Source organism: Sciurus vulgaris (genome assembly GCF_902686455.1).
Source record: "Sciurus vulgaris genome assembly, chromosome: 9".
Lineage (NCBI taxonomy): Eukaryota > Metazoa > Chordata > Mammalia > Rodentia > Sciuridae > Sciurus > Sciurus vulgaris.
The window spans coordinates 81,738,271-81,760,753 of NC_136469.1; the positions used below are offsets into that span (position 1 = coordinate 81,738,271).

General features: G+C 42.4%; 2 protein-coding genes and 1 long non-coding RNA gene across 3 annotated transcripts in view; 2 read left to right on the forward strand and 1 right to left on the reverse strand.

Moving 5' to 3' along the window:
- Positions 1-13,915, reverse strand: part of ANXA3 (annexin A3) — a 55,036-nt gene extending 41,121 nt beyond the window's left edge. Inside the window, exons 1-2 of the mRNA XM_079153465.1 lie at positions 13,865-13,915; positions 11,107-11,159 (exon numbers count right to left, since the gene is read on the reverse strand). Coding sequence (XP_079009591.1) covers positions 11,107-11,121 — 15 coding nt within the window. The 5' untranslated portion in view covers positions 11,122-11,159; positions 13,865-13,915. The remainder of the gene's footprint in view (positions 1-11,106; positions 11,160-13,864) is intronic.
- On the forward strand, positions 11,784-13,372 carry LOC306669456. The gene is made up of 2 exons (XR_013766121.1): positions 11,784-12,521; positions 13,123-13,372. It is a non-coding gene; the product is annotated as an uncharacterized lncRNA (long non-coding RNA).
- A 2,798-nt stretch (positions 13,916-16,713) lies between the features above and the next one.
- Positions 16,714-19,486, forward strand: LOC306669105 (mitochondrial proton/calcium exchanger protein-like). The gene is given in 4 exon segments (XM_079152940.1): positions 16,714-16,874; positions 16,877-18,234; positions 18,236-18,488; positions 18,491-19,486. Coding segments are annotated over 4 exon segments (2,211 nt in total). The 5' UTR covers positions 16,714-16,750; the 3' UTR covers positions 18,967-19,486.
- The last annotated feature ends 2,997 nt before the right edge of the window (positions 19,487-22,483 follow it).

Consider the following 22,483-nt stretch of genomic DNA (forward strand, 5'->3'; position numbering starts at 1 on the left):
TGGAAGTTTTGGAGGGAAGATGGCCCTGCTGACACCTTGATCTCGGACTTCCAGCTTCCAGAAGTATGAGACAGTGTATTTCTATTGTTTGAAGTAGCCAGTCCATGGTACTTCGTCGCAGATACCCTAGAAAGCTAATACAGCAGGTAAAATACCAGAGAAAAGGACTGGTAACAATTCTGTTCCTCCAGGGCAAACACCAGGGGCATTTCCCTCTCCCACATACCAGTAGCACTTACTGGACCAAGGGAGTGCAAGGAGCAAACAGAAGGCTCCCACCACCCCTGCGGCCCAGAGGGCAGTAAAGGGCAGCAGCAGGTGCCCAGGGTGCTTCTGTCAGCAGGAGGGAGGGAGGGGGCATCAGGGGCCCTGATAGAAATGAGGCTGACATCATGGCTTTGTTTGCCATGTGTCTAAGAGGTCTGAAGGAAATGTTTGCCAGCGTTCTGTGCTTACTCAAGCGAGAAACAGTCAAACACTCCAGCTTTTCTTTTATAAATACAGTGATTTCATCAGGAGCGGTCTCTGGGAGCAAGAGCATGGGAATGTGATAACAGAGAAGGGTGTGGGCTGGAGTGGAAAGACGAACGTGGCTCAGAAAGCAGAAGACAGGGACAAACAAGCAGTTTGGGATGCATTTTCCATGAAGCCTGGATTATGAGAGGAAGCAGCTGTGACCTCTCAGAAACCTGTGTCCCTCAATTCACCTACCCAGCCTCTGCCTTCTTCAGGCTCCTGTGTCCAACCTCCTGGGTTTCTTCCCACCCCGCCAGCATGCATTTATTATCCTTTGTCAAGCAGGCACTTCTAAAGTGCAAAGTCCTGGTTATTTCTTCCACTCTCTTTTGTATGCTGACAACTCCCCCATTTATCATAGCTCCAGCCCCGACTTCAATCTGTGCGCTCGTCTTACATATTTACTGTCTGCTCTATGTGTCAGTTTTCATATCTTACTTATTATCACTACTTCCCCCCAACCTACTTCTTCCCACAGGTGACACTGACAGTACTGTACTTTGCACATACCTGTTCATTTAATCCTCCAAATCACTTTGTGAGGTAGGTACTATTGATTCTATTTTGATAGGGAGGAGATAGAGACAGAGAGAGGTAAAGAAACTTGCTCAAGGTCACACAGCTGGTTTGTGGCACAGCAGGATTTGAATCCAGGAAATCTGGCTCCAGTCTTAGTGTTCATCTGCAATTTGCTTCTTCAGTCATCCTCATTCCTGTAAATGGTACCTTTATCTCATTTGGTTCCTTCATCTCCCTTTCCCTCCAAGTCCAGCCCATCTGCAAGTCCTGTAGAGACAATCTTGAAAGGCAACGTCACATGCACATCTCCTCTGCCTCTTTGTCCCTGATGTCTTTGCACTCCCAGCCATCTGAAGTAGACTCCCTCCCACTTCTTCCTATTGCCCACCTCCAATTGTCCTCACACTGTAGCTGAAGATCTGTTAAAGATAGAGGTCAGATTAGTCACTCTCCTACTTAACAACCTTCTGTGGACCTGAATAAAGTCCAAACTCCTTGCTCCAGTCCATACAGCTATGAGTGGTTGGTCTAGACTCCTTTGTTGCCTTCATCTGGATCATTTCTCTTCTTCATCAATCACAATTTGGTTCTCTGAAACTTCAGCAGGTACACATGGAGTTCTTTCCTACCTCAGGGCCTTTGTTCATGCCTCTCCATCTATGTGAAAGGTCTTTCTCCCTTCAGTCCTCTCTGTAAGGGCCATCTTCTCTGATAGACCTTCATGGGCACTTGATCCAAGTGGTCCTCTCCTGTTATTCTTCATTTTGGCAGCCATTTTCCTTTTCGGGTACAAGTATTCAATAATTTCTCTCAGTGTTTATTTCTGTCTCTCTACCTCTTCTAAAACAAAGTTCCACAGTTCACTCGCTACCATATAAAACAGATTCTAGCCCAGTGCTTAGCCCCCAGATGGAGGCTTAAAAACAACTGTTGAGAGTAAGTAGATGCAAGATAACGACATCCCAAAGTGTGGAATTTCTCCAAGGTCTACACTAGATAATTGGCCACCTGATGAAATGGTTTCCTTCAATAATATCAATGATTCAGAAATCAAAGCAACCGTATATTTTGGGAGACTTGGGAGATGTTCTGGAAGTTGGTGGTACTTAGAGAACCAAGATGTTCAGTGATTCTACTCCATTCTCCTCCCTGTTTCTCCAAGCATTCAGGGTTGTGTGGCAAAGGCAGCAACCCCAACTTTCTGGATCAAGCTTGAAACATCAGGCCCCCCCCCCCCCCCAAGAAGGACTTCATCAATACAAAAATCTTTCTCAGAATAATTTTCATTGTTTGTTTGAAGCAGGTCATCCTTTATATTCATCTTCTTTGGGTCACCTAGTATCAGCATCTGAGGATTATACATTTGTTTCAAAATTAAATCTCATGTTTAAGTTTAGTAAAGAATTCTTGACCAAATTCTTCTCTTAGCCAAGGGCCACAGAGAGTTGAGACTTATGTGGCTATTCTGGTCCCATCCTCAGCTCTGTGTATATTTAACTTCATCTTCTGAGAAGAGGCCTCTGTCCAAGGGACCTGCAACCTAACAGTGGAAGATATAGGGAGTTTGGCTCACGGAAGCGGGGAACCTGGCATCATCTCCATCCTAAATGGTCCTTGGCTGGAGGACAGTGGCTGGCTGTCTTAATCCAGGCTGCTAAAATAAAATACCATAGACTGAATGGTTTGTAAACAACAAATATTTATCTCTCATAGTTCTGGAGGCTAGAAAATTTAAAATCAAGGTACCAGCAGATTTGGTGTCTGATCAGGACCCAATTTCTAATTCACAGATGGTTGTCTGCTTGCTGTGTCCTCACATGGTAAAAGGAACTAACCAGCTCTCCTGGATGTCCTTTATAAGGACACTAATTCCATCCATGAGGGCTCTGCTCTCATGACCTACTTACCTCCTCAGGGACCCATATCCTAATACTACTACCCTGGAAGTTAGGATTTCAGTATGTGAACTTTGGAGGATATAAACATTCAGACCATAGCATTGCATTACAGGATTTGGGGGCTATAGTGATGAAACCCACTCTCCAACCACCTCACTTCTATGGGGACAGGAATCTACCCACAAGGGAAAGAGATCAGAGACATCTATTGTTAGCAACGGTATGGGAAGAAATACGCTTTTGCAAAAATGACCAGAGTCGCTGCTGTTTACACAGTATGATGGCAAAAATGCATTATTTTATGGGTTATTTATAAATTTGGAAAATGACCAAATTATTTATAAGTTTGGGAAATGACCATCTAACACTTTGCCCCAGATTTAAGAGTTCTTCCTAATATAAAGTAAACCTAGAGAAGGAAACTCCTTGAACAGTTCATGAGAAGACTACTGGAGCTCTCTGGGGCCCTTGGAGGATCCTAAAGCATTATAAAAGAGAACAGTGACATCTCCCCAAATCTCACTCTAATCTTACCCCCACCTCTCACTTCTTGGAGATTTTTCTTGCTGGTCTCAGATACACCTCACCAGTGTGCCTCAGAGTTCAACACCTGCTGTTTACATCAGCACCTGCAGGGGTGCTCTTCCCCATGCTCACTCCCTAACTCCATGTTGACTTCTGCTCATCTATCCACAGCATTTAAAAATGACTTGCTATATTATACACTTCTTTGTTTATTTCTGTTTTCCCTTATAAAATATAAGTTCCATGCTTTTAAAATTTCTTTTCCTACTATATCACCAGAGCCTCATTTCACACATAGGAGATGTTTAGTAAAACTCCATTGAATGAATAATTGAATAAAAGATTTTTTTTTGGTCTAGATCTTGCTTCTTTTGACAATTCTCAAATGACACAACCAGATTTTCAGAGCTCCAGGTCACATGTCAAAATCTTACAGATGCATTCTTATTTATTTATTCATACTGGGGATTTACCCAGGGGAGCTTTACCACTGAGTTACATCCCCAGTCCTTTTTCCAAAAATTTAAAAAATTTGAGACAGGGTCTCACCAATTTGCTTAGGGTCTCACTGAGTTGCTGTGGCTGACCTTGAACTTGCAATCCTTCTGTTTCTGCCTCCCGGGTTGCTGGGATTACAGGCATGTACCACCATGCCCAGCTCCACCTTTTCTAATCCCTGTTCACCTGGAGCTGTCACTCCTTCTATTTAAACATGCCTCTAGGACCTGTGTGATATTTAAACAAACACAGAATTGAAATGAAAGGAGCTAAGATCTGATAATGAAGGACTGAACAGACTTGAGAATTTTCTGCCCTTTTGACTTATTCCCTTTCAACTCCTGTAGGACCTGTGTATTAATCTTATTGCACAGTACTCTAACTGCAAACTGCTTTGTATCCACCAAAAAATATGCTTTCAAGTGAATTGAATCATACCTTCTCCTTTTCACATTTCTTGCTCTCCAATTTATAACTTTTCTTTTCCTCTTGGCCTGATTTACCAGGTTTATTCCTGGGTACTCATTAGATTCAGAATTTATGCTTTCATCATGATAAAATGTGGAAAAGGGACCCTCCCTTCTTCATGGCTGGGCTCAGATCAGGGAGTGGCAAAGAACAGTTTCTCCATGTTCATTCCATTCATTCCTAGCAAGCCTCCCTCTCCTCCCTCAGATTATAGAGTATTTCTTTCCAAGCTTCATCCTGAAACAAAGCTTTACTGTTTTCATTTGGAACCCAGCTCTAACCTATTTTTCACTGACTTCCTCCAGAGGGCCATCGATCACTGTACCAATATTTACCTAAAGACGCTTCAGGGAATGTGGTTTAAAAAACACATAGCAAACAGGAAGTTGCAATCATGAAGAGTACCTAACCAGGAAAAAGACCTGTTCTGCCCCGGATAATAAAAGTCCATTTCAGAGAAAATAGCATTAAAGCCAGATATTCCATGTGGTAGATGAAAGCGAGGCCAGAGGAGAAATTCCGCTGGCCCCCTGTGGGCACACGGGTGTTCTCAGGTGCCTTTTAAAACTGCATAGTCATGAAGAACAAACACATCAGGAAAGAAAGGTGTAGCAGGAAATCCAGAAATATGCAACTGACAGGGCTCTCAAAATTCCTTGAACCCTGACCAATAGCATCCAAACATCCAAAGCTGGTGGCATCCGTGGGACAGAATTTGAAAGGCATTACCTTCCCACATTCTTTCATCTTAGTACAGCACACCCTTCCTGAGAGCCCCACCACTGGGTTAACCACAGAAATGAGACCACTGTGTCCTCGTGTGTCCAACTGCACCAGTCTTGTTTCCAGAAAAGAAAGGAAGGATCTGGTGGGGAAGGGAGGCCTGACTCTCACCAGGGACACATCCTCCTGGTTTGCTTTTCCTGTTCGCAACTTCCTTCTGTATTATCAGCCTTCCACAACTTTTATACCATGAAGATCCTTTATAGTTTCTTCTACATGAATGCCATGTTTTTGAATGATTCTGCCTGACATCAAAGATATAACTAACAAGTAAAGCTTCTGATCAGTACTAAGATAGCCAGTGTCTTTAGTCTGGATCAAATTTTAATAAAAAAATAAAGGAATATGATATTTTGGAAACTCTGTGCCTTCATGTGAGTCATATATGTACAGTATAATAAGGAATATATTAATGGTAATAAAGTAGAATAATTAAAGCTAATTATGATAATTTATAATACATAATGACACAATAATTAATAATAAGCTTATATAATATTATATTTGCCTTATTTGTGGCAAAGAGTTTCAAATATCCTTGTAATTTTCTAGTGAGTGGTTCTGTTATGCTACTGAGGTGACAACCAGCAGGCCCTTAGATAGCCACAGGATGACAGCTGGTCACCTGAAAGACCAAACGTGATTATAGGGTTGGAGTTTTGAATCAGGCTAACCTTGGGGAGGTAAGGAGGGCCATATGTCAAGCTCAGTAAAGTGATAAACGATTTAATCAAACATGCTTACACAATAGAACCCTGATTAAGACACTGGATACTGAGGCTCAGAGGAGCTTCCTGACTGGTGAAGACTGATGCGCAAGGAAGGCGATGTGCCCTGACTCCACGGGGGAAGGGCACAGAAGCTCTATGGTCAGGAATGCTCCATATCTTGCCCTGTGCGTATCCCTTATAATACATCTGCAATCACGAGCATAGTGTTTTCAATGAGAACTCTGAGTCAGACTAGTCAATTGTGAATTTCAGGGGATCATGGAAACCCCCAAATTTATGGCCAGTCAGTCAGAAATTTGGGTAGTACCCAAGATGTGACTGACATCTAAAGTGAGAGCAACCTTGTGGAGGACAGAGCTCTGAGGAATCAGATGCTAACTTCAGGAAGTATTAGAATTGGACTGGAAACAGAGCACTGTATGTCTTTAAAGACACATGTGTTAAAAATACTATAGAATGTTAAAAATAGAAGTGGTCAGAAAGAATCTATTTGAGTACAAGCCATCTGTTTTGGAGAACCATTCCAATGAGGAAGAATGGTATTAATTTGAAATAAAATCAAGCCAGAAAATAGGCAGAGGCTCCTTTACTAAGATAGTTGTAGGGAATTATTAAATAAATAATAATTAATAAAAATCATTATTATTTAGCAGGGACTACGATTTTAGAAAATAAAAGTAATATATTAAAATGATAATAATTCCACTAAAATTTAATGAATTTCTACTCCATTGCAGGGACTGTTTATGTATTTTATAGGAAATGGTTTAATGCTTATAAGCACTGGATGATATAGGCATGATTATTATACCCACTGATAGATGAGGAAACTGAGGCAAAAAGATTAGGTCATTTGCTCAAGGTCATATTCAAGAGCTTGCTTTTTAATCAATTATGGCACTGTGAAAGATAATATGAAGATTGTGATGGGCTATCTTTACTTTGTTCCACTAGAGCCTATCTCACTAGGTTCTTGCTGCTTTGTTTATGCTTTGGATGAACTTCAAGACAAAGTTAATAAGCACTGTATTTATTTAAAATTATATTTTTATCCCTTGGTTCCAGAGTAGCTCCATGTATGTTCTCTTTCCTCCTTTTGCAAACTGGAGTTTAGAATAGGGAAAAAAGAACGTACAGCAAGTTAGAATATTAGTAACAGTTCATGTTGATGACAATGATTATCAGTTCATCTGGAAAAATTTAATAGCATGTGAAAATTCTAAATTAAGAATTTAAACCAAACAGGAATTGCATTTATTATTGATCTATAAAAGTAAGTTAGGAATTGACCAAGGAGGAAGGAGCTCAGAATATTTACATGAGAAATCATTGTAGGGAGCATGCATAGAAAAAACATTGCTTTCATATCTTATTAAAAAGTCATGTCCTGAGATATTCTAATTTGTGAGCTTCCTGAGTACTTGCTATGGACCCAATGACAAGACATGACAAGGAACCCTGAGTCCATGGAGACAGACCAACAAAATATCAGACCCTTCCATTAAGGGTGAAGTAGTAGAACACATGGCTGAAGAGAGATATTTAAAACTTCAAAACAAAGGAAATACTCATGTAACAAAGATTGTTTATTTATGTGAAACAATGGTAGCATTCCAGTAGCCCTAGATCAGCTATTTTGTTTTGCAAAATCCTGAGTCACATCATTGGCTTCTACATGCATCAGGCAGTGAGCCCTTGCTCCAGAACAGAACTTTGTGAAAAGAATAGTTACAGCTGGAAATATGAAGTTTTGTTAAATCTTAATCAAGTGCATAGTTGAACAGTGGTCAGAATATTCACACTGTTTTGAAACAGATTACCAAATCGTTTTCATCTTGCAGAACTGAAACTGTATGCAGACTAAAAAACGACTCCCCCTTTTCCTCTTTGCCCCTGACAACCACTGTCCTGCTTTCTGTTTCTAAGAATTTGTATACTTTAGATATCTTGTATAAGTTGGAATCATACAATATTTGTCCTTTAATTACCGATTTATTTCATTTAGCATAATGTACTTCAGGCTCATCCATTGTACCATGTGACAGGATTTCCTTTCTTTTTAAGGTTGCAAGATATTCCATTCTGTGTACATATCAGGTTTATTTTATCTATTCATCTGTCAATTGACATTGGGATGCTTCCACCTCTTGGATATGGTGAAGTACTGTAATGAGCATGGTATGCAAATATCTCTACAAGACTCACCCTTCATTCTTTTGAATATCTACCCAGAAATGGAATTTTTCAATGATATGGCAGTTTTATTTTTAATTTCTTGAGAAGCTTCCATGTTGTTTTCTAGAGCAGTTGAGTTCTTATTCTCTTCTCACTGAAATCTCACTCAAATATTAGTTCTTTAATTTGAAAAGAGGAGAAAAGAAAAAAAATTTAAAAAGGAGGCAGTATGAGTGCCTCTCTGGCTAGGGCCTCTTTCTTCACTTCCCTCTTGCCTCCGAACAGCTTCCCCTTACTGGCCTGCTCTCTCCTTTGCCTGAAACCAAATGCTACCATCTCCTAATGCAGCCAGACTTCCAGCCCCTATGGTAATCACAATGATGTTCCTCCCCTAAAACACACACACAGGATTTGTTGGAAGTGGTGACTGTGTTCTGTCACATGACAAAAAGGGCTTTTCAAATGTAATTAAGGTTCCATATCTTTAAATAGGGAGATTATCCTGGATTATCTAGGTTGACCCAATCTAATCACATGTGCCCTTAAAAGCTGAGAACTGTCTCCAGCTGCCCTTTCTGGGCAGGAGAGATGCCCAGAAGGGAAAGCCAAAGAGATTCCAGGTGCCAGAAGGATTCAGTGCACCAATGCTAGTGCTGAGCTATCGAGGCCAAATGCAAAGAGCCAGCAGAGGTCTCTAGGAGCTACAGGCAGCCCCTGCTGGGGTCAGCAGAGACCTTACAGTCCTTCAACTGTAAGGAACCAAACTCTGCAATACCTAAGCGAGCTGAGAGGAAGATTCTTCCACAGTATCGAGTGGAATGCAGCCTTGCCAATGTCTTGATTTTTAGTGCCTTGAGACCCATTTCAAGCTTTTAACATATAAAACTATGAGATGATAAGTGAATGTTGCTTTAAACTGCTAAATTTGTGGTAACTTGTTATGACTGCAACAGGAAACTCAGCTGGGTCTCTCCCAGACCACTGAAGGTGTCAGCTGGAGAGCCTAACCAACCAATCCCATGTCCACTTACTAATGGGCAAGGGTTAGCGTTTCAGAGACAGGCTTTATTTTCATCTGACTCTGCTAGCAGTTGATAAAAACAGCAGATTTCAGATCGGGAAAGAGGCAGGATTAGCTTCCTGTTCAGTGATGTGGGAATAATGTGGGGTCCTGAGAAACCTTGCATCAGTACATCTTGCCCTCCATGCCAGGCTAAGGGCTGGTCATGACTCTTCATGCTTCTCTTTAAACTTCTCCCACCCTGATTTATTTAATTTAGCATAATGTGCTTCAGGCTCATCCACTGTACCATGTGACAAGATTTCCTTTCTTTTTAAGGTTGCTTTCTGTGTACATATCACATTTATTTTATCTATTCATCTGTCAATTGATGCTTCCCAATGTCAGCATTGGGATACTGATAAAATATATGCTCATGGCTTAAAGAAACAAATTGAAGAGTACAGAAGGTGACCCAACGAAAAGTAAAAGCATTCTTGCTCACACTCCCAGCTTTCTAGAAAGTGTGTGTGTAATAGTCGATATGTGGATCTTTTTCCTTTCTTTCAAACAGAATTGCTCTGTGCATACTATTCTGTAACTTGGTTTATTTTTCTCTAATATATTCGTTTCCAATTTTGTAAAATAATACACACAGAACTGACTCCCTTTTTCCTGCTTCTTTTTAATGATCATATATAAAAGGCTGTAAGCTGCCATACCTTTCAATTCACTAATTCATAAGAACGGATGGTCATTTATGCTATCTGTGTATTTTCACTAATACAAATGAATATCTTCAGCACATACATTGTTCAACTGTATGCAAGTTTATCTATATGATAGTTCTCAGAATGTATTACTATTTTCAGAAGTGGATCTGTAACTCAGAAGTGGAATTCCTGGGTTAAAGAACATGTGCATTTAAACATGAATAGAGATTAACAAAATACTACCTAAAGGTGTACCAAATTCATTCTCCCTTGAGCAGAGTAAGAAAACATGTCTTGTCCACAGAGTCTATGATGTTGGTTGTACTGGATTTTTTTCACCTTTACTAATTTCTTAAATAGAAAATATTTTCTCATTATGTTACCTATATTTCTTTCTCAGTGAGGTGCAACATCTTTTTATGTGTTTGTTTGATATTTACAATACTTTCCATTTCCTAGTTACCTCCCTTAGAAATTTTTTCATCATTTTTTAAATTGAGTTATTCAAGTTACTTGCGTGTTAAACAAATAAGTCTTCTGTTTGATGTGCTGAAAATACATTTCTCCTGTATGCTGTGTTCTGACTCTACTAACAATGTTGTTTTCTGTCACCATTATAAATTCATATGTAAATAGATCAATATTTTTCCTTTGGGCTTTTGGTTTGGGGTCATGGTTGTAACTGCCTTCCCCACTCCAAGATTATTTTTAAAACCACCCATATTTTATTTTCTTCATTTCTATATTTTATTCATCTGAGATTTATTTTACAGTGAGAAGGTAAAAGGAATACAGGCTAACTTTATCTCCAAATAGCAGTTTTTCTAACTTTATTTAATAAAAAAGTCATCTTTTCCTTACTGACATGAAATGTCAGCATTATATAATAAATATATAGTAAATTTATACTCTGTTTTTGACCTCTCTTCTTTGGTGTAAGCACAAATTGCTTTAACCATGTAACTTTATAAAATGTTTTTTAGGAACTAGGGTTGTGACTCAGCAGTACAGTATTTGCTTAGCATGTGTGAGGCACTGGGTTCAATCCTCCCCACTACATATAAATAAATGAATAAAATAAAGGTCCATCAACAACCAAAAAAAATTTAAAAAATGTTTTTTATTTTAGTTTTAGATATCCTTTAGCTTCTTTGCCAAGTTATTTTTTTTAGGCGAACTTTTTATCAACTTTCTAATTTTATTCCTGATATTTTGATTTTTTTGTATTTTGATTTGACTTGGATAAGTTACTGTGTTATGAAAGCTTGAGTTTTACTTACCCAAATGGATGCCATGATATCTCTCCTTTTCCTTAAGTTGAGATCACACTAACCTATTAAAAGAAAAAAAAAATCATTAAATTGCATAAATATGAGATTCAGAATGCAATCATCTTAGTCCAACTCTTAATCTTTAATCCAGAAAACAGAAGTCAACTGTCAGAGAAAAACTTTCTCAGGGAGAGGATGTGTCTCTGACTGAGGAATCCCATTTGCTAAGCAAATAATTACTGGGCACCTTCCACATACGAGGCACTGTACTAGATCTGTGAAGGCTCCACAAGGGAGAGAGAAATCTCTGCACTTGAGGGGCTTAAAGACAAGTTTCCTGGAAAGCTTATTTTTTTTAACTTATTTAAATTCCAGTAGTGGGCGTGGTAGAACACACCTGTAGTCCCAACTACTTGGGAGGCTCAGGTAGAAGGACCTATTGAACCCAGGTGTTTGAGACCAACCTGGGCAACACAGCAAAGCCCTGTCTCAAAGAAACCAACTAGAATTATGTCTGTTACTGCTTCTTTTTAACCAGGACAGACTGCCATTACAGGGAAGAAAAAGAAAAAGAAAGAAAGGGAGGGAGGAAAGAAAAGATGGAAGGAAAGAAAAGAAAGAGAAAAGGAGGGAGGAAGAAAGAAAAAGAAAACACAGGAAACCGCTCTTCTCCACTAAAACAACACAAATTCCAGATGGCTTCAGTTAGCTTCCTTGTGCTTGATGGTGGAATCTCATGCACACTTTGCAAGGCTCCAAGCCTACTGCCTGTTATAAACAGACACATCTGCTCTTTGAGGAGGCCAGTACAGTCCCTGGTAGGTGCAGAGGTGAAAGGGGCAGTTCTTTGGGAACCCGAGCACACGTTCGGTAAGTAGACTTTATTCAAATATGCTGGCATGTGTCCAGGATTGATTCAGAAACACAAGTTGCTCCCACCCATCCTGGGAACAAAACAGTCTAAAAATTCAACTATAGCCCCAGAGCAAAGTTCAACAGGAAATCACACCAACAGCCCCTGGAAATATTTAGGCCTGGGTTTCTCAGGCTCTCTATCGCCTAGCGTTGGCACTCTAGTTAGAGTCTAACATTTACTTCTCCCTTTGGAGTATAAAATAGATATGCGACGCTATTAATTGTAGTTTTTCTATTTAACCAGATACAATTTCTTTGAGCCTCAGTTTCCTCATCTGTAAAAAGAGGAGAGGGTTATGTGCCAGGTCATACAAAAAGTACTATTCCACAAGGCTGGGGATGTCTGTTCACTAGAGCATAGTAGGCACTGATAAATACTTATTGAATGAATGAATGACTTAACAAGCCTCACAATAATGCAGTGCATTAGATATCAGTAATATCTCCATTTTGTATGTGAAGAAGCAGGAGGCACAGAGAGGTATGAAAATGTTCCACAGACACAGCTGGTGAGTAGACCCTACTAACTCAGAAACTCAAAGATACAAACTTGACCCACAGGTGTCTTACAAGGTGCCTCGCCATACCTGGCCAAAACTGATGCTCAGTATTTGTTGAACTAGTGTAATTTTGTAAAAAATTAAGAAGTATTACTGATCTATCATTAATTTTAAGAATTACTCCAGTGGAGTCCAAATGACTTAAACAATAGAATTTCAAAACCCATCCTTCCTGAAGGGCATTACAGAAATTACATAATTTCCTTTTACTTCTTCCTTGATCCTTATTTCTAAATAGATTTCTCCACATCACCAAACAGCTCTGGGAACAAGGGTTTGGTTTTCTTTATATTTTAAATTCTCGTTTTTTGTTTTTTGTTTTTTTCGGTGCTGGGGATCGAAAAATTCTCGTTTTTCAGTCTGAAGATTCTGCCTTCATGAAACCCAATGGCAATGTCTTCAAGGAACAACGTTTTAATTAGTCACATTTAGGATGCTGATGAAAAAAGTAGTAACTGTGGATCTCTCCAAGGACAGAGCCTTGTTATCTGTGCTGAACATAAATCCTTGGAAAGAATTTAGCCTGATCTGTGTGACTTCTTATCAGCAGCCGCAGGGGCCTCCAGTTACCCAGAACCCGCAGCCCCAGCAGAAAGTACAATTTCCTATATTTGGTCATCTGCAATCAAGTGCTCACATTTCCCACCTGCTGACTCAGATGCCAAGGGGAATGATTCGTGTTTAATGAATCGGGATTCTGACTCAACCAAAGAAAATGGTCTTTCAGGAGAAAGCAAATTTCTTCAACTTCCAACGCCCAACGTCCTAATCAACCTCTCTCACCTCAATAAAATAAAATAAGTAAAATAAATAGCCTAGGTGAACAGAAGAACATGCTCACAGGATGGGTAGGTTCCTCTGAACCAGCCCACCTGGGACACCGAGGACCACTCCAGCTCCCTGGGTTTTTTGGTCCTCAAGACCTTTGGGCACCCGGAGGCAGAGATGTCTAACTGGCTCCCTTACGCTGCTTAGATGTTATGAAAAATGAATTATCCAGGGAGCCAAAACAGCTAAGTATCAGCTGGAGCCCTGCCAGGACCCTAGCTGGGTGACCCAACCAAGGAACCTCACTTTTGTTCCCTCGGGACTTCAGTTTCCTCAATTCTGAAATGCAAGACGTGAACTTGCGTCCACGGAGGCCCCTCTAGCCCCGCTCCCGCGCAGCTGGGTGGGTACCGAGCGCCGACGCCAGCTCAGCGCTGCCCCGCAGCGAACAGCGCTCGCGGGGGTTAGTGGGCCAGGCGCGCCGACCGCCCCAAGCGGCTGGAGAGGCTCGCGGCTGAACTTACCCCAAGCGCGCTGGAAGGAATCGCGCGTGGCCCAGATCCGCCTGCGAAGGTGTGCGCCCCGGGCGCTTGTCCCCGCGGCGACCGCACCCCTTCCTCCTGACCCTCCTCCAGCCTCTGGACTCCACCTGACCGCGGCCCCAGGCCGGGGAAGGGAAGCCGCACCCCTCTGCCGCCGGGGCTTCCGTGTTGCACGCACGTCTCCAGCCCTCGGCCCTACCGGGTCTAAGCTTTCCCACTGGCCTCTCCCACCGTCCGCACGTCGAAATCCATTTTCTCGGTGTTCATATATTAAGGTCTTCAAATTTATTGCAGTACTTATTTTGCTTTAGGCACTGTTGATTCAGAGGTCGGTGCGATCCCTTAATAAAAGGTGGCAGATAACTAACACTGGTAACAGTAACGTTAATCTAGTATTTAGTTTGTGTCGGGCACTCTTCTGAATACTTTACACCCGAATTGATTTAAATCTGTATTACAGTAACTCCATAAGGTAGATGTTACTAGTGTTCTCACTTTATGAGAAAATCGTGACAGAGATTAGGTAAATTAAGCAAAATAGAACTGAAAGTAAATGGCAGAGCTAGATTTTTAAATTAATTTTTATTAGTGCACTATAGTTATACATATAGTGAGATTAATGGTGACATATTTGTACGTGCATATAATAATTTGATCAATTTCATTCCCTACTACTTCCTTTTTCTATCCTCTCCTCTCCCTCCCCTGTTTCTCATCCTCTATTCTACTGGTCTCCCTTTTAATTTCATGAGACCACATCCCCCTTCCCCAACCCCCAAACACATATCTTTCCCCCTTTTTCTTTCTAGCTTCCACATAGTAGAGAACACATATGACCTTGTACTTTATGAGTCTGATTTATTTCTCTCTATGGTGTTCTCCAGTTCCATCCAATTTTCTGCAAATGGCATAATTTCTTTCTTCTTTATAACTGAAAAAAACTACTTTGTGTGTATAGACCACATTTTGTTTATCCATTCATCTGTTGATGGACACCTAGGCTTGTTTCATAATTTGGCTATTGTAAATTGTGCTGTTATAAACATGGGTATGCATGTATTGCTGTAGTATGCTGATGTAATTCTTTTGAATAAACACCCAAGAATAGTGTAGCTGGGTCTTATGGTGGCTCCATTCCTAGTCTTTTGAGAAACCGCCATACTGATCTTCATAGTGGTTGTACTAATTTACAATCCCCCTAACAGTGTAAAAGTGTTCCTTTTCTCCCACATCCTCACCAGCACTTTTTAAAAATTATTTGTATTTTTTTTTTTTTTTTTTTTTGATACCAGGGATTAAACCAAGGCTCTTTAGCCACTGAGTCTCATTCCCAGCCCTTTTTATTTTTATTTTTTTGAGACAGGGTCATTTTTATTTAGAGACAGGAGCTCACTGAATTGCTTAGCATCTTGCTTTTGCTGAGACTGGCTTTGAACTCATGATCCTCCTGCCTCAGCCTCCCGAGCCCCACTAGGATTACAGGCATGTGCCAAAGTGCCCGGCTTCAAGATGTCTTTAAGATATACAGATAAAATTTGTTTTCCTTAGGTATTCTCTTTTTTTTATCCGTTTCTCTCTCTCCCCCCACCTCCAGACATAACCCAACAATAAATTCAGTGTTATTATTATTATATATGATATGCTAGTTTCAAACTATTGATATATCCATAAATATTATGTAATACTGTTTAGCATGCTTTAAAACTTTAAATAAATGGCATTGTGATGTATATTTGGCTGCTTGCTCTTTCTGTTCAACTCCAGCTTTTGTAGGATCTACACTCATTCATTAACTTTAACTGCTGTATGTATTCCATTTTATGGCCATATCATGGTTTACTTATCATTCTCCTGCTGATGTATACTACATAGTTCAATATCTTGCTGCTATTAATAATGCTGCAGTGAACATTATTGTACATATCTTCCTGTTTGCGAATGTGTGAGTTGTTGGCTTAGCCATTTGAAATAAAATAGAAAAGGAAACAAAATGAACACTGGCTTGGAATAAGGGATGATTTGCTAATACCATGTTACTTGTTGGAGCTTTAAGGCAGTGCTTGGATCGCGTGGGCTCTGACCTCATCAGACGGATTAACCTATTGATAGTTAATGGATTACAAGGTGGGACCTAATTGGAAGAAATAGCACTGGGCACATGACCTAGAAGGGTTAATCCTCTTCCTGTCTCTGTCTTTCTGCTTCCTGGCTGCCATGAGGTTTCCTCCACCACGCTCTTCCACTATGATGTTTCTGCTTTGGAGCCAGCCAACTGTAGACTGAATCCTCTGAAACAGTGAGCCCAAGGACATTTTTTCCTTCTCTAAATTGTTCTTGTCAGGTATTTTGGTCCACAGGAGTGCAAAGTTGACTAACACAAATATCATCCCTGTTGCTAATGAAGTTTCAAAATGGAAGGGAAAAAAAGTAGTTCAGCTTCATTGGTTGATAGATCTTTCCTTAAAAGATCAGATAGTTTAAAAATTTCTAAAAAATATACATCAAAGAGTCTAGCTCAGGGTTGGGGATGTAAGTAACTCAGTGGTAGAGCACTTGCCCAGCAAGTGCAAGGCCGCGGTTCAATTCCCTGTACTGGGGGAAAAAGAAGTGCAGCTTTTACTTTCTTCTCTTCCACACTGTTCTCCACTCTGTCCTATCCCTGTTAGGTAGATACTTTCTCTAGTTTCTATTGTTTCACTCTGAAAGATCAAGCAAAACAAATAAACCTCCCTATTTTTTCCATTTCTTATAAAGGGAAGCATTTTTTTTTTTTTTTTTATAGTTTTGCACTTTTTTTTCTCAAATATTTCATTGCTTTGTTGATGGGCCGCCGCGGAGGAAGAGGAGGCTGCCACAGGAGGCCGGCGCATGGCGTCCATCTTGCTGAGGAGCTACCGCGGTCGGGGGCCTGCACGCCTCTCGCCGCCCCGCGACGCAGCCCCGCGGGGTAGTCTGGGGCATCAGCGTCGTGCTTGTCTCAGTTGTGCCAGCACCGTGGGTTGATAAGCCGCCTGAATGTTTCATCTGGCTGCTATGTTCCGGCCCACCCCGTGTACCTCTGCTTCAGAGATGAGCCCCTCGGTGGTTGGACTTTGAGGCCCAAGCACCTGCGCACAGAAGCAAGAATGCCATGGACCCCCACCTCAGCAGGCTTGGTTGTCATGGGAGCTCAGTACTTTTCTATGCGAGGCTGGCACTCATCTCCCCCGCTTAGTGATGATTCTGTGGTGGAGAAGTCCCTCAAATCCTTAAAGGACAAGAACAAAAAGCTGGAGGAGGGTGGCCCTGTGTACAGCCCGCCAGCTGAGGTGGTGGTGAAGAAGTCCCTTGGGCAGAAGGTGTTGGATGAACTGAAGCATTACTCTCACGGTTTCTGCCTGCTCTGGATCGATACCAAGATCGCCTCACGCATGCTCTGGTATATCCTCAACGGCCACACCCTGACCCGCCGGGAGCGCAGGCAGTTTCTCCGGATCTGTGCTGACCTCTTCAGACTGGTCCCCTTCCTGATCTTCGTGGTGGTGCCCTTCATGGAGTTTCTGCTGCCTGTAGCCGTGAAGCTCTTTCCCAACATGCTGCCATCCACCTTTGAGACCCGGTCCATCAAGGAGGAGAGGCTGAAGAAGGAGCTGTGGGTCAAGCTGGAGCTGGCCAAGTTCCGGCAGGACACTATTGAGGAGATGGCCCTGAAGAACAAGGCAGCCAAGGGAAACGCTACTAAAGACTTCTCTGCATTTTTCCAGAAGATCCGGGAGACGGGAGAAAGACCCAGTAACAAGGAAATCATGCGCTTTTCCAAATTGTTTGAGGATGAGCTGACTCTGGATAAACTCACTCGGCCGCAACTGGTGGCACTGTGCAGGCTGCTGGAGCTCCAGTCCATCGGCACCAACAACTTCCTGCACTTCCAGCTCACCATGAGGCTGAGGTCCATAAAGGCTGATGACAAGCTGATTGCCGAGGAAGGGGTGGACAGCCTGAATGTCAAGGAACTGCAGGCAGCATGTCGGGCGCGAGGCATGCGGGCCCTTGGCGTCACAGAAGACCGTCTGCAGGGTCAGCTGAAGCAGTGGCTGGACCTGCACCTGCACCATGAGATCCCCACGTCACTGCTCATCCTGTCTCGAGCCATGTACCTCCCGGATACACTCTCACCTGCCGACCAGCTCAAATCCACACTGCAGACCCTCCCGGAGATTGTGTCAAAGGAGGCCCAGATGAAAGTGGCAGAGGTGGAGGGTGAGCAGGTGGACAACAAAGGAAAACTGGAGGCCACACTGCAAGAGGAGGCCGCCATCCAGCAGGAGCACCGGGAGAAGGAACTGCAGAGGGCCGCAGAGGCAGCAAAGGACGATGGAGCTGGAAGGAGTGGAAGCTGCTGCTGGGAGGCCAGTAGTTGAGCCGAAGCCAGAGGTGCCTCATATAATCCTACCCTCAGAGGCCCTGAAGGACACTGCCCCTGTGCTGGAGGGTGTGAAGGAAGAGGAAATAACTCAGGAGGAAATCGATGTCCTCAGGGACGCCTGCTCCAAGCTGCAGGAACAGAAGTCATCCCTGACCAAGGAAAAGGAGGAGCTGGAGCTGCTGAAGGAGGACATCCAGGACTACGCCAGGACTTGCAAGAGATCAAGAAGGAGCTTTCCAAGACTGGTGAAGAAAAATTAGTGGAAGAATCTAAAGCCAGCAAGAGACTAACAAAGCGCGTGCAGCAGATGATTGGGCAGATTGACGGCCTGATTGCACAGCTGGAGATGGGTCAGCAAGCCGGCAGGCTGGGTCCAGCCCAGGGCTCAGCTGTGGGGGAGAATGTTGTCAGCGTCATTAAGCTCATCAGCGCCATGAAGCAAATCAAGCACATTCCAGAAAGCAAGCTGGTGAGCTTGGCCTCAGCACTAGATGACAAGGACAGCAAGGTCAACATTGATGACCTCGTCAAGGTGATTGAGCTGGTGGACAAAGAAGACGTCCACATCTCCACTAGCCAGGTGGCTGAGATCCTGGCTGTGCTGGAGGAGGAGAAGGTGGAGGAGAAAGAGAAGGCCAAGGGCAAGGCTGAGAAGGAGGCTGCAGAGGTGAAGAATTGAGGGCGGCCCTGGCCCCCACATGGCTCCTGTGGGCGTCCTCCTCCTACTACCTTGCTGCAGTGGGGATGATGTGAGAGGGATTGCTTTGAGGTGATCTTAGTGGCAGATCTAATATTTTGTCTGGAATAAATCAGAAACTTCTGTAATCAAGTAACTTTTAATTTTCATCATTCCACGAAGATTCATTCAGTCAGCCTGGAGACTGGGAGCCTCCAGGAAGTTGTGTCTGGACTCACCTATGTGGTGCTCAGAGGCCACGTGCATTTGCAGCAGGGGGCGCCTCCCTGCACGTGCCTGTGCTGTCTAGGGCCTGACCTGTGCTCTCTGTTCCCTGAGAGGAGAGTGAGGACCACATGAACTTCCAATGCCCAAGTGGAACTGGACAGTGAGCCTCATGTTCTCAGAGGTGCTGGACAAGAATCAGACACGCGCACAGCCCTTCTCAGCTCTGAAGATCCTTCAGCGAGTCTGTGGACTTTGATTCCCAAACAGACATGTAAATAGGTCGTCTGTTCCTGCATTTTCAAAGTCATCTGTGTGACTCTTGAGACAAGCATCTGTGACCTCGGTGGCCTCTGGAAATAGCACCTCCTGACAGCAGTGCCCGTGTCTCAAGTGGATCGTATGGTGTTTCCTGAGCTCTTTCTTGGCTCACTTTTGGTCTTCCCCTGTCCTCAACTGGTTGACTAGTACAGGACCTCCACACTTGACAGTCTGATGCGTGAGTAACATCCAGAAGGAACTGTCGGGGAGACACCCTAGTGCAGCCCTTGAGAAGGAAGGGCCCATCTGCTCTGGAGTCTGCCCTCCCTGGTCACAGCAGCACCTCGGAATGTGGGCTTATTTCCAGTGCCACAGGGACATGGGAGGTGGCACAGGTGGATGGAAGTTTCTGTTGGGTGCCTGTTGCAGTTTTTGCAGGCCTTCTCCCTGAAGCCATTCTGGATTTGTTTTGTCCTACTGACTTCTACTTGTTGCAGCCAAGTTGGTGTCTGGTGTGGGTGAGCAGTGGTGGACCCAGAAGTGCAGGCCTTGTGGTAAGGCCCTCTGCTGTGGCTGTGTCTGGCTGTCCATTTGTGCCTGCCCCGTGCCTGAGCCTCCACCTTCCTGGGTTTCCTGGAGCTGTGGTGTCCATGCCTGCGATGTGGACGGGGTCCCAGCATAGGAGTCCAGTGCGCCTTCCTTACCCCACATGCCCACTTTCCCACGCAGGCACTGGGAACAGCATGTGGCACCCAGACACCACTGGCAATATCACTGTCTGGCATTTTAAACATGAGGGGTACCATGTGAGCAGCCCGGGGTAGTTCTCTTGCCCGCAGCCAGCAGGGTGGCGCCTCCTGGGAGTGTGATGGGGGAGCAAGTTCTCTGTCAGCCTTTCAGGGTCCCATGGGCCCACAGCCTGAGCTCTGAGTAAACACCTTTTGTAGAAATGGTATTTTTATTAAAACCTTGAGACTGCGTTTCTATAACAGTTCTAAGTAATATTTATGAACCATTTGATGGAGATGGAAACTCAGAGGTCTTAAGTGTCTGCCTTCATGACAGCACTGTGGGCTCCATACTCAGATTCCAGAGGAGCCTCACATTCCCCACAGGTCATCTTCTGTGGGTTCAAGCCCAGGTTCCAGGCCTCTTCCTTGTGGCACCTCTGAGACCCATGTCCCCTTGTCCTGTGATGCTGACAGGTTACGTGGTGATGTTTCTAGACACCATTCAATATGAAAAGATGATTTAATAAAGTGCCACTTGATGATTGTCAAAAAAAAAAAAAAAAAAAGCAGAGGTGTGAATTTATTTTTGTCAGAAGTTATCAATAAATATTTATATATTTTTAAAAGTTTTGATGAGTAAATATTCATAGCAAAGTGCCATGAAGGATTAAAGGGAAATAACAAAACATAGTTTAGATCTCAATGAAGTTATAATGTACTTTGTATCAAGACAAACTCATTTGTAACTAAAGTAAAAAAATACATAATGGTCTTCTAATTTTTGGACTGGACTACAAGAAGCTGGAAGTTCACACTCTTTTCTAATGACAAGTAAAAAGCTGAACAACTCTTCTTAGATCTGTCAGAGATGTGGGGAAGAGAACAAACCACTGTCCTCCAAAGTGGAGAGACTAATGGGCAAATGCAGGGATTTAAGGTATCATGGAGCGGAAAGCTATGAGCACCAGGTTCTGAGAGAACCAGAACTAAAACATTATTGAAGACCTATTTACCACAGTTTTTTTAATGTACTACATCATGTCTAGCTATCAAGAAAGAAATTACAAAGCATATCAAAAGGAAAAAAAAATGTATGAAGATAGCCATCATCAGAATCACACTCAAATATGGCATGTTGGAATAATCAGACCAGGAATTTAAAACAACTCTAATTAGGATGCTAAGGGCTATAATGGGCAAAGTAAACAGCACGCAAGAACAGATGGGTAATGGGAAAAGAGAGCTGGAAATTGGGAATCAGAACCAAGAAAGAAATGCTAGAGATACGAAACTATTTCTCTCTCTCTCTCTCTCTCTCTCTCTCTCTCTATATATATATATATATATATTTTTTTTTTTTTTTTTTTACATTTTAGTTGTAGGTGGACACAATACCTTTATTTTATTTTTATGTGGTGCTGAGGATGGAACTCAGGGCCTCGAGTGTGCTAGGTGAGAGCGCTACCACTAAGCCACAACCCCAGCCCCAAAGAACGCTCTTAACAGAAAAGAAGAATGACTTTAATGGGGAGATATTAGTAGAAACTGCAAAAAAAAAAAAAAAAAAAAAGGTAAAGAGAAAGAAGACTGAGAAGATAGCATGATAGTCAATGACTATGAAATGACTGCAAAAGGTGCAACATGCATGTAGTGGGAGTTTCAGAAGGAGAAGAAGAAAGGAGCAGAAGAAATTTTTGAAACAAGAGTGACTTAGGTTTTCCCCAAATGAATGTCCGACACCAAATCACAAATCCTGGGAGCCAGAAAACACCAAGCAAGATAAATGCCCAAAAAACTATACTTAAGCCTATCATTTTCAAACTATAGATATTCACAGATAACAATAATAACCAAAAATCCTGAAAGAAGACAGAGGATAAATACGCCTTCAGAGGAGCAATGATAAGAATTACACTGGACTTCTTCTCAAAATCCATACAGGCAAGAAGAAAGTAGAGTGAAATAAAGTGTTGAGAGAAAAACTTGGCAATCTAGAATTTTGTATACCACAAACACGCCCTTCAGAAGTAAAGGAGAAATAAAGATTTTCTCAGACAAACAAAAACCAGGGAATTTGTCGCAAGTAGATCTGCCTTGTAAGAAATACTACAAAGAAATTCTTTAAAAAGAGTGAAAATGACCAAGATCAGAAGTTCCAATTTCTGAGCATAAAAGAAGGAACAAATAAAGGTAGAAATTAGGAAAAAAAAAAACCTTTTATTTCTTATTCTTGATTGATCTAACAGATAACAGCTTGTTTAAATAACAATAGCAACGATGCATTCAAATACATATATGCTTGT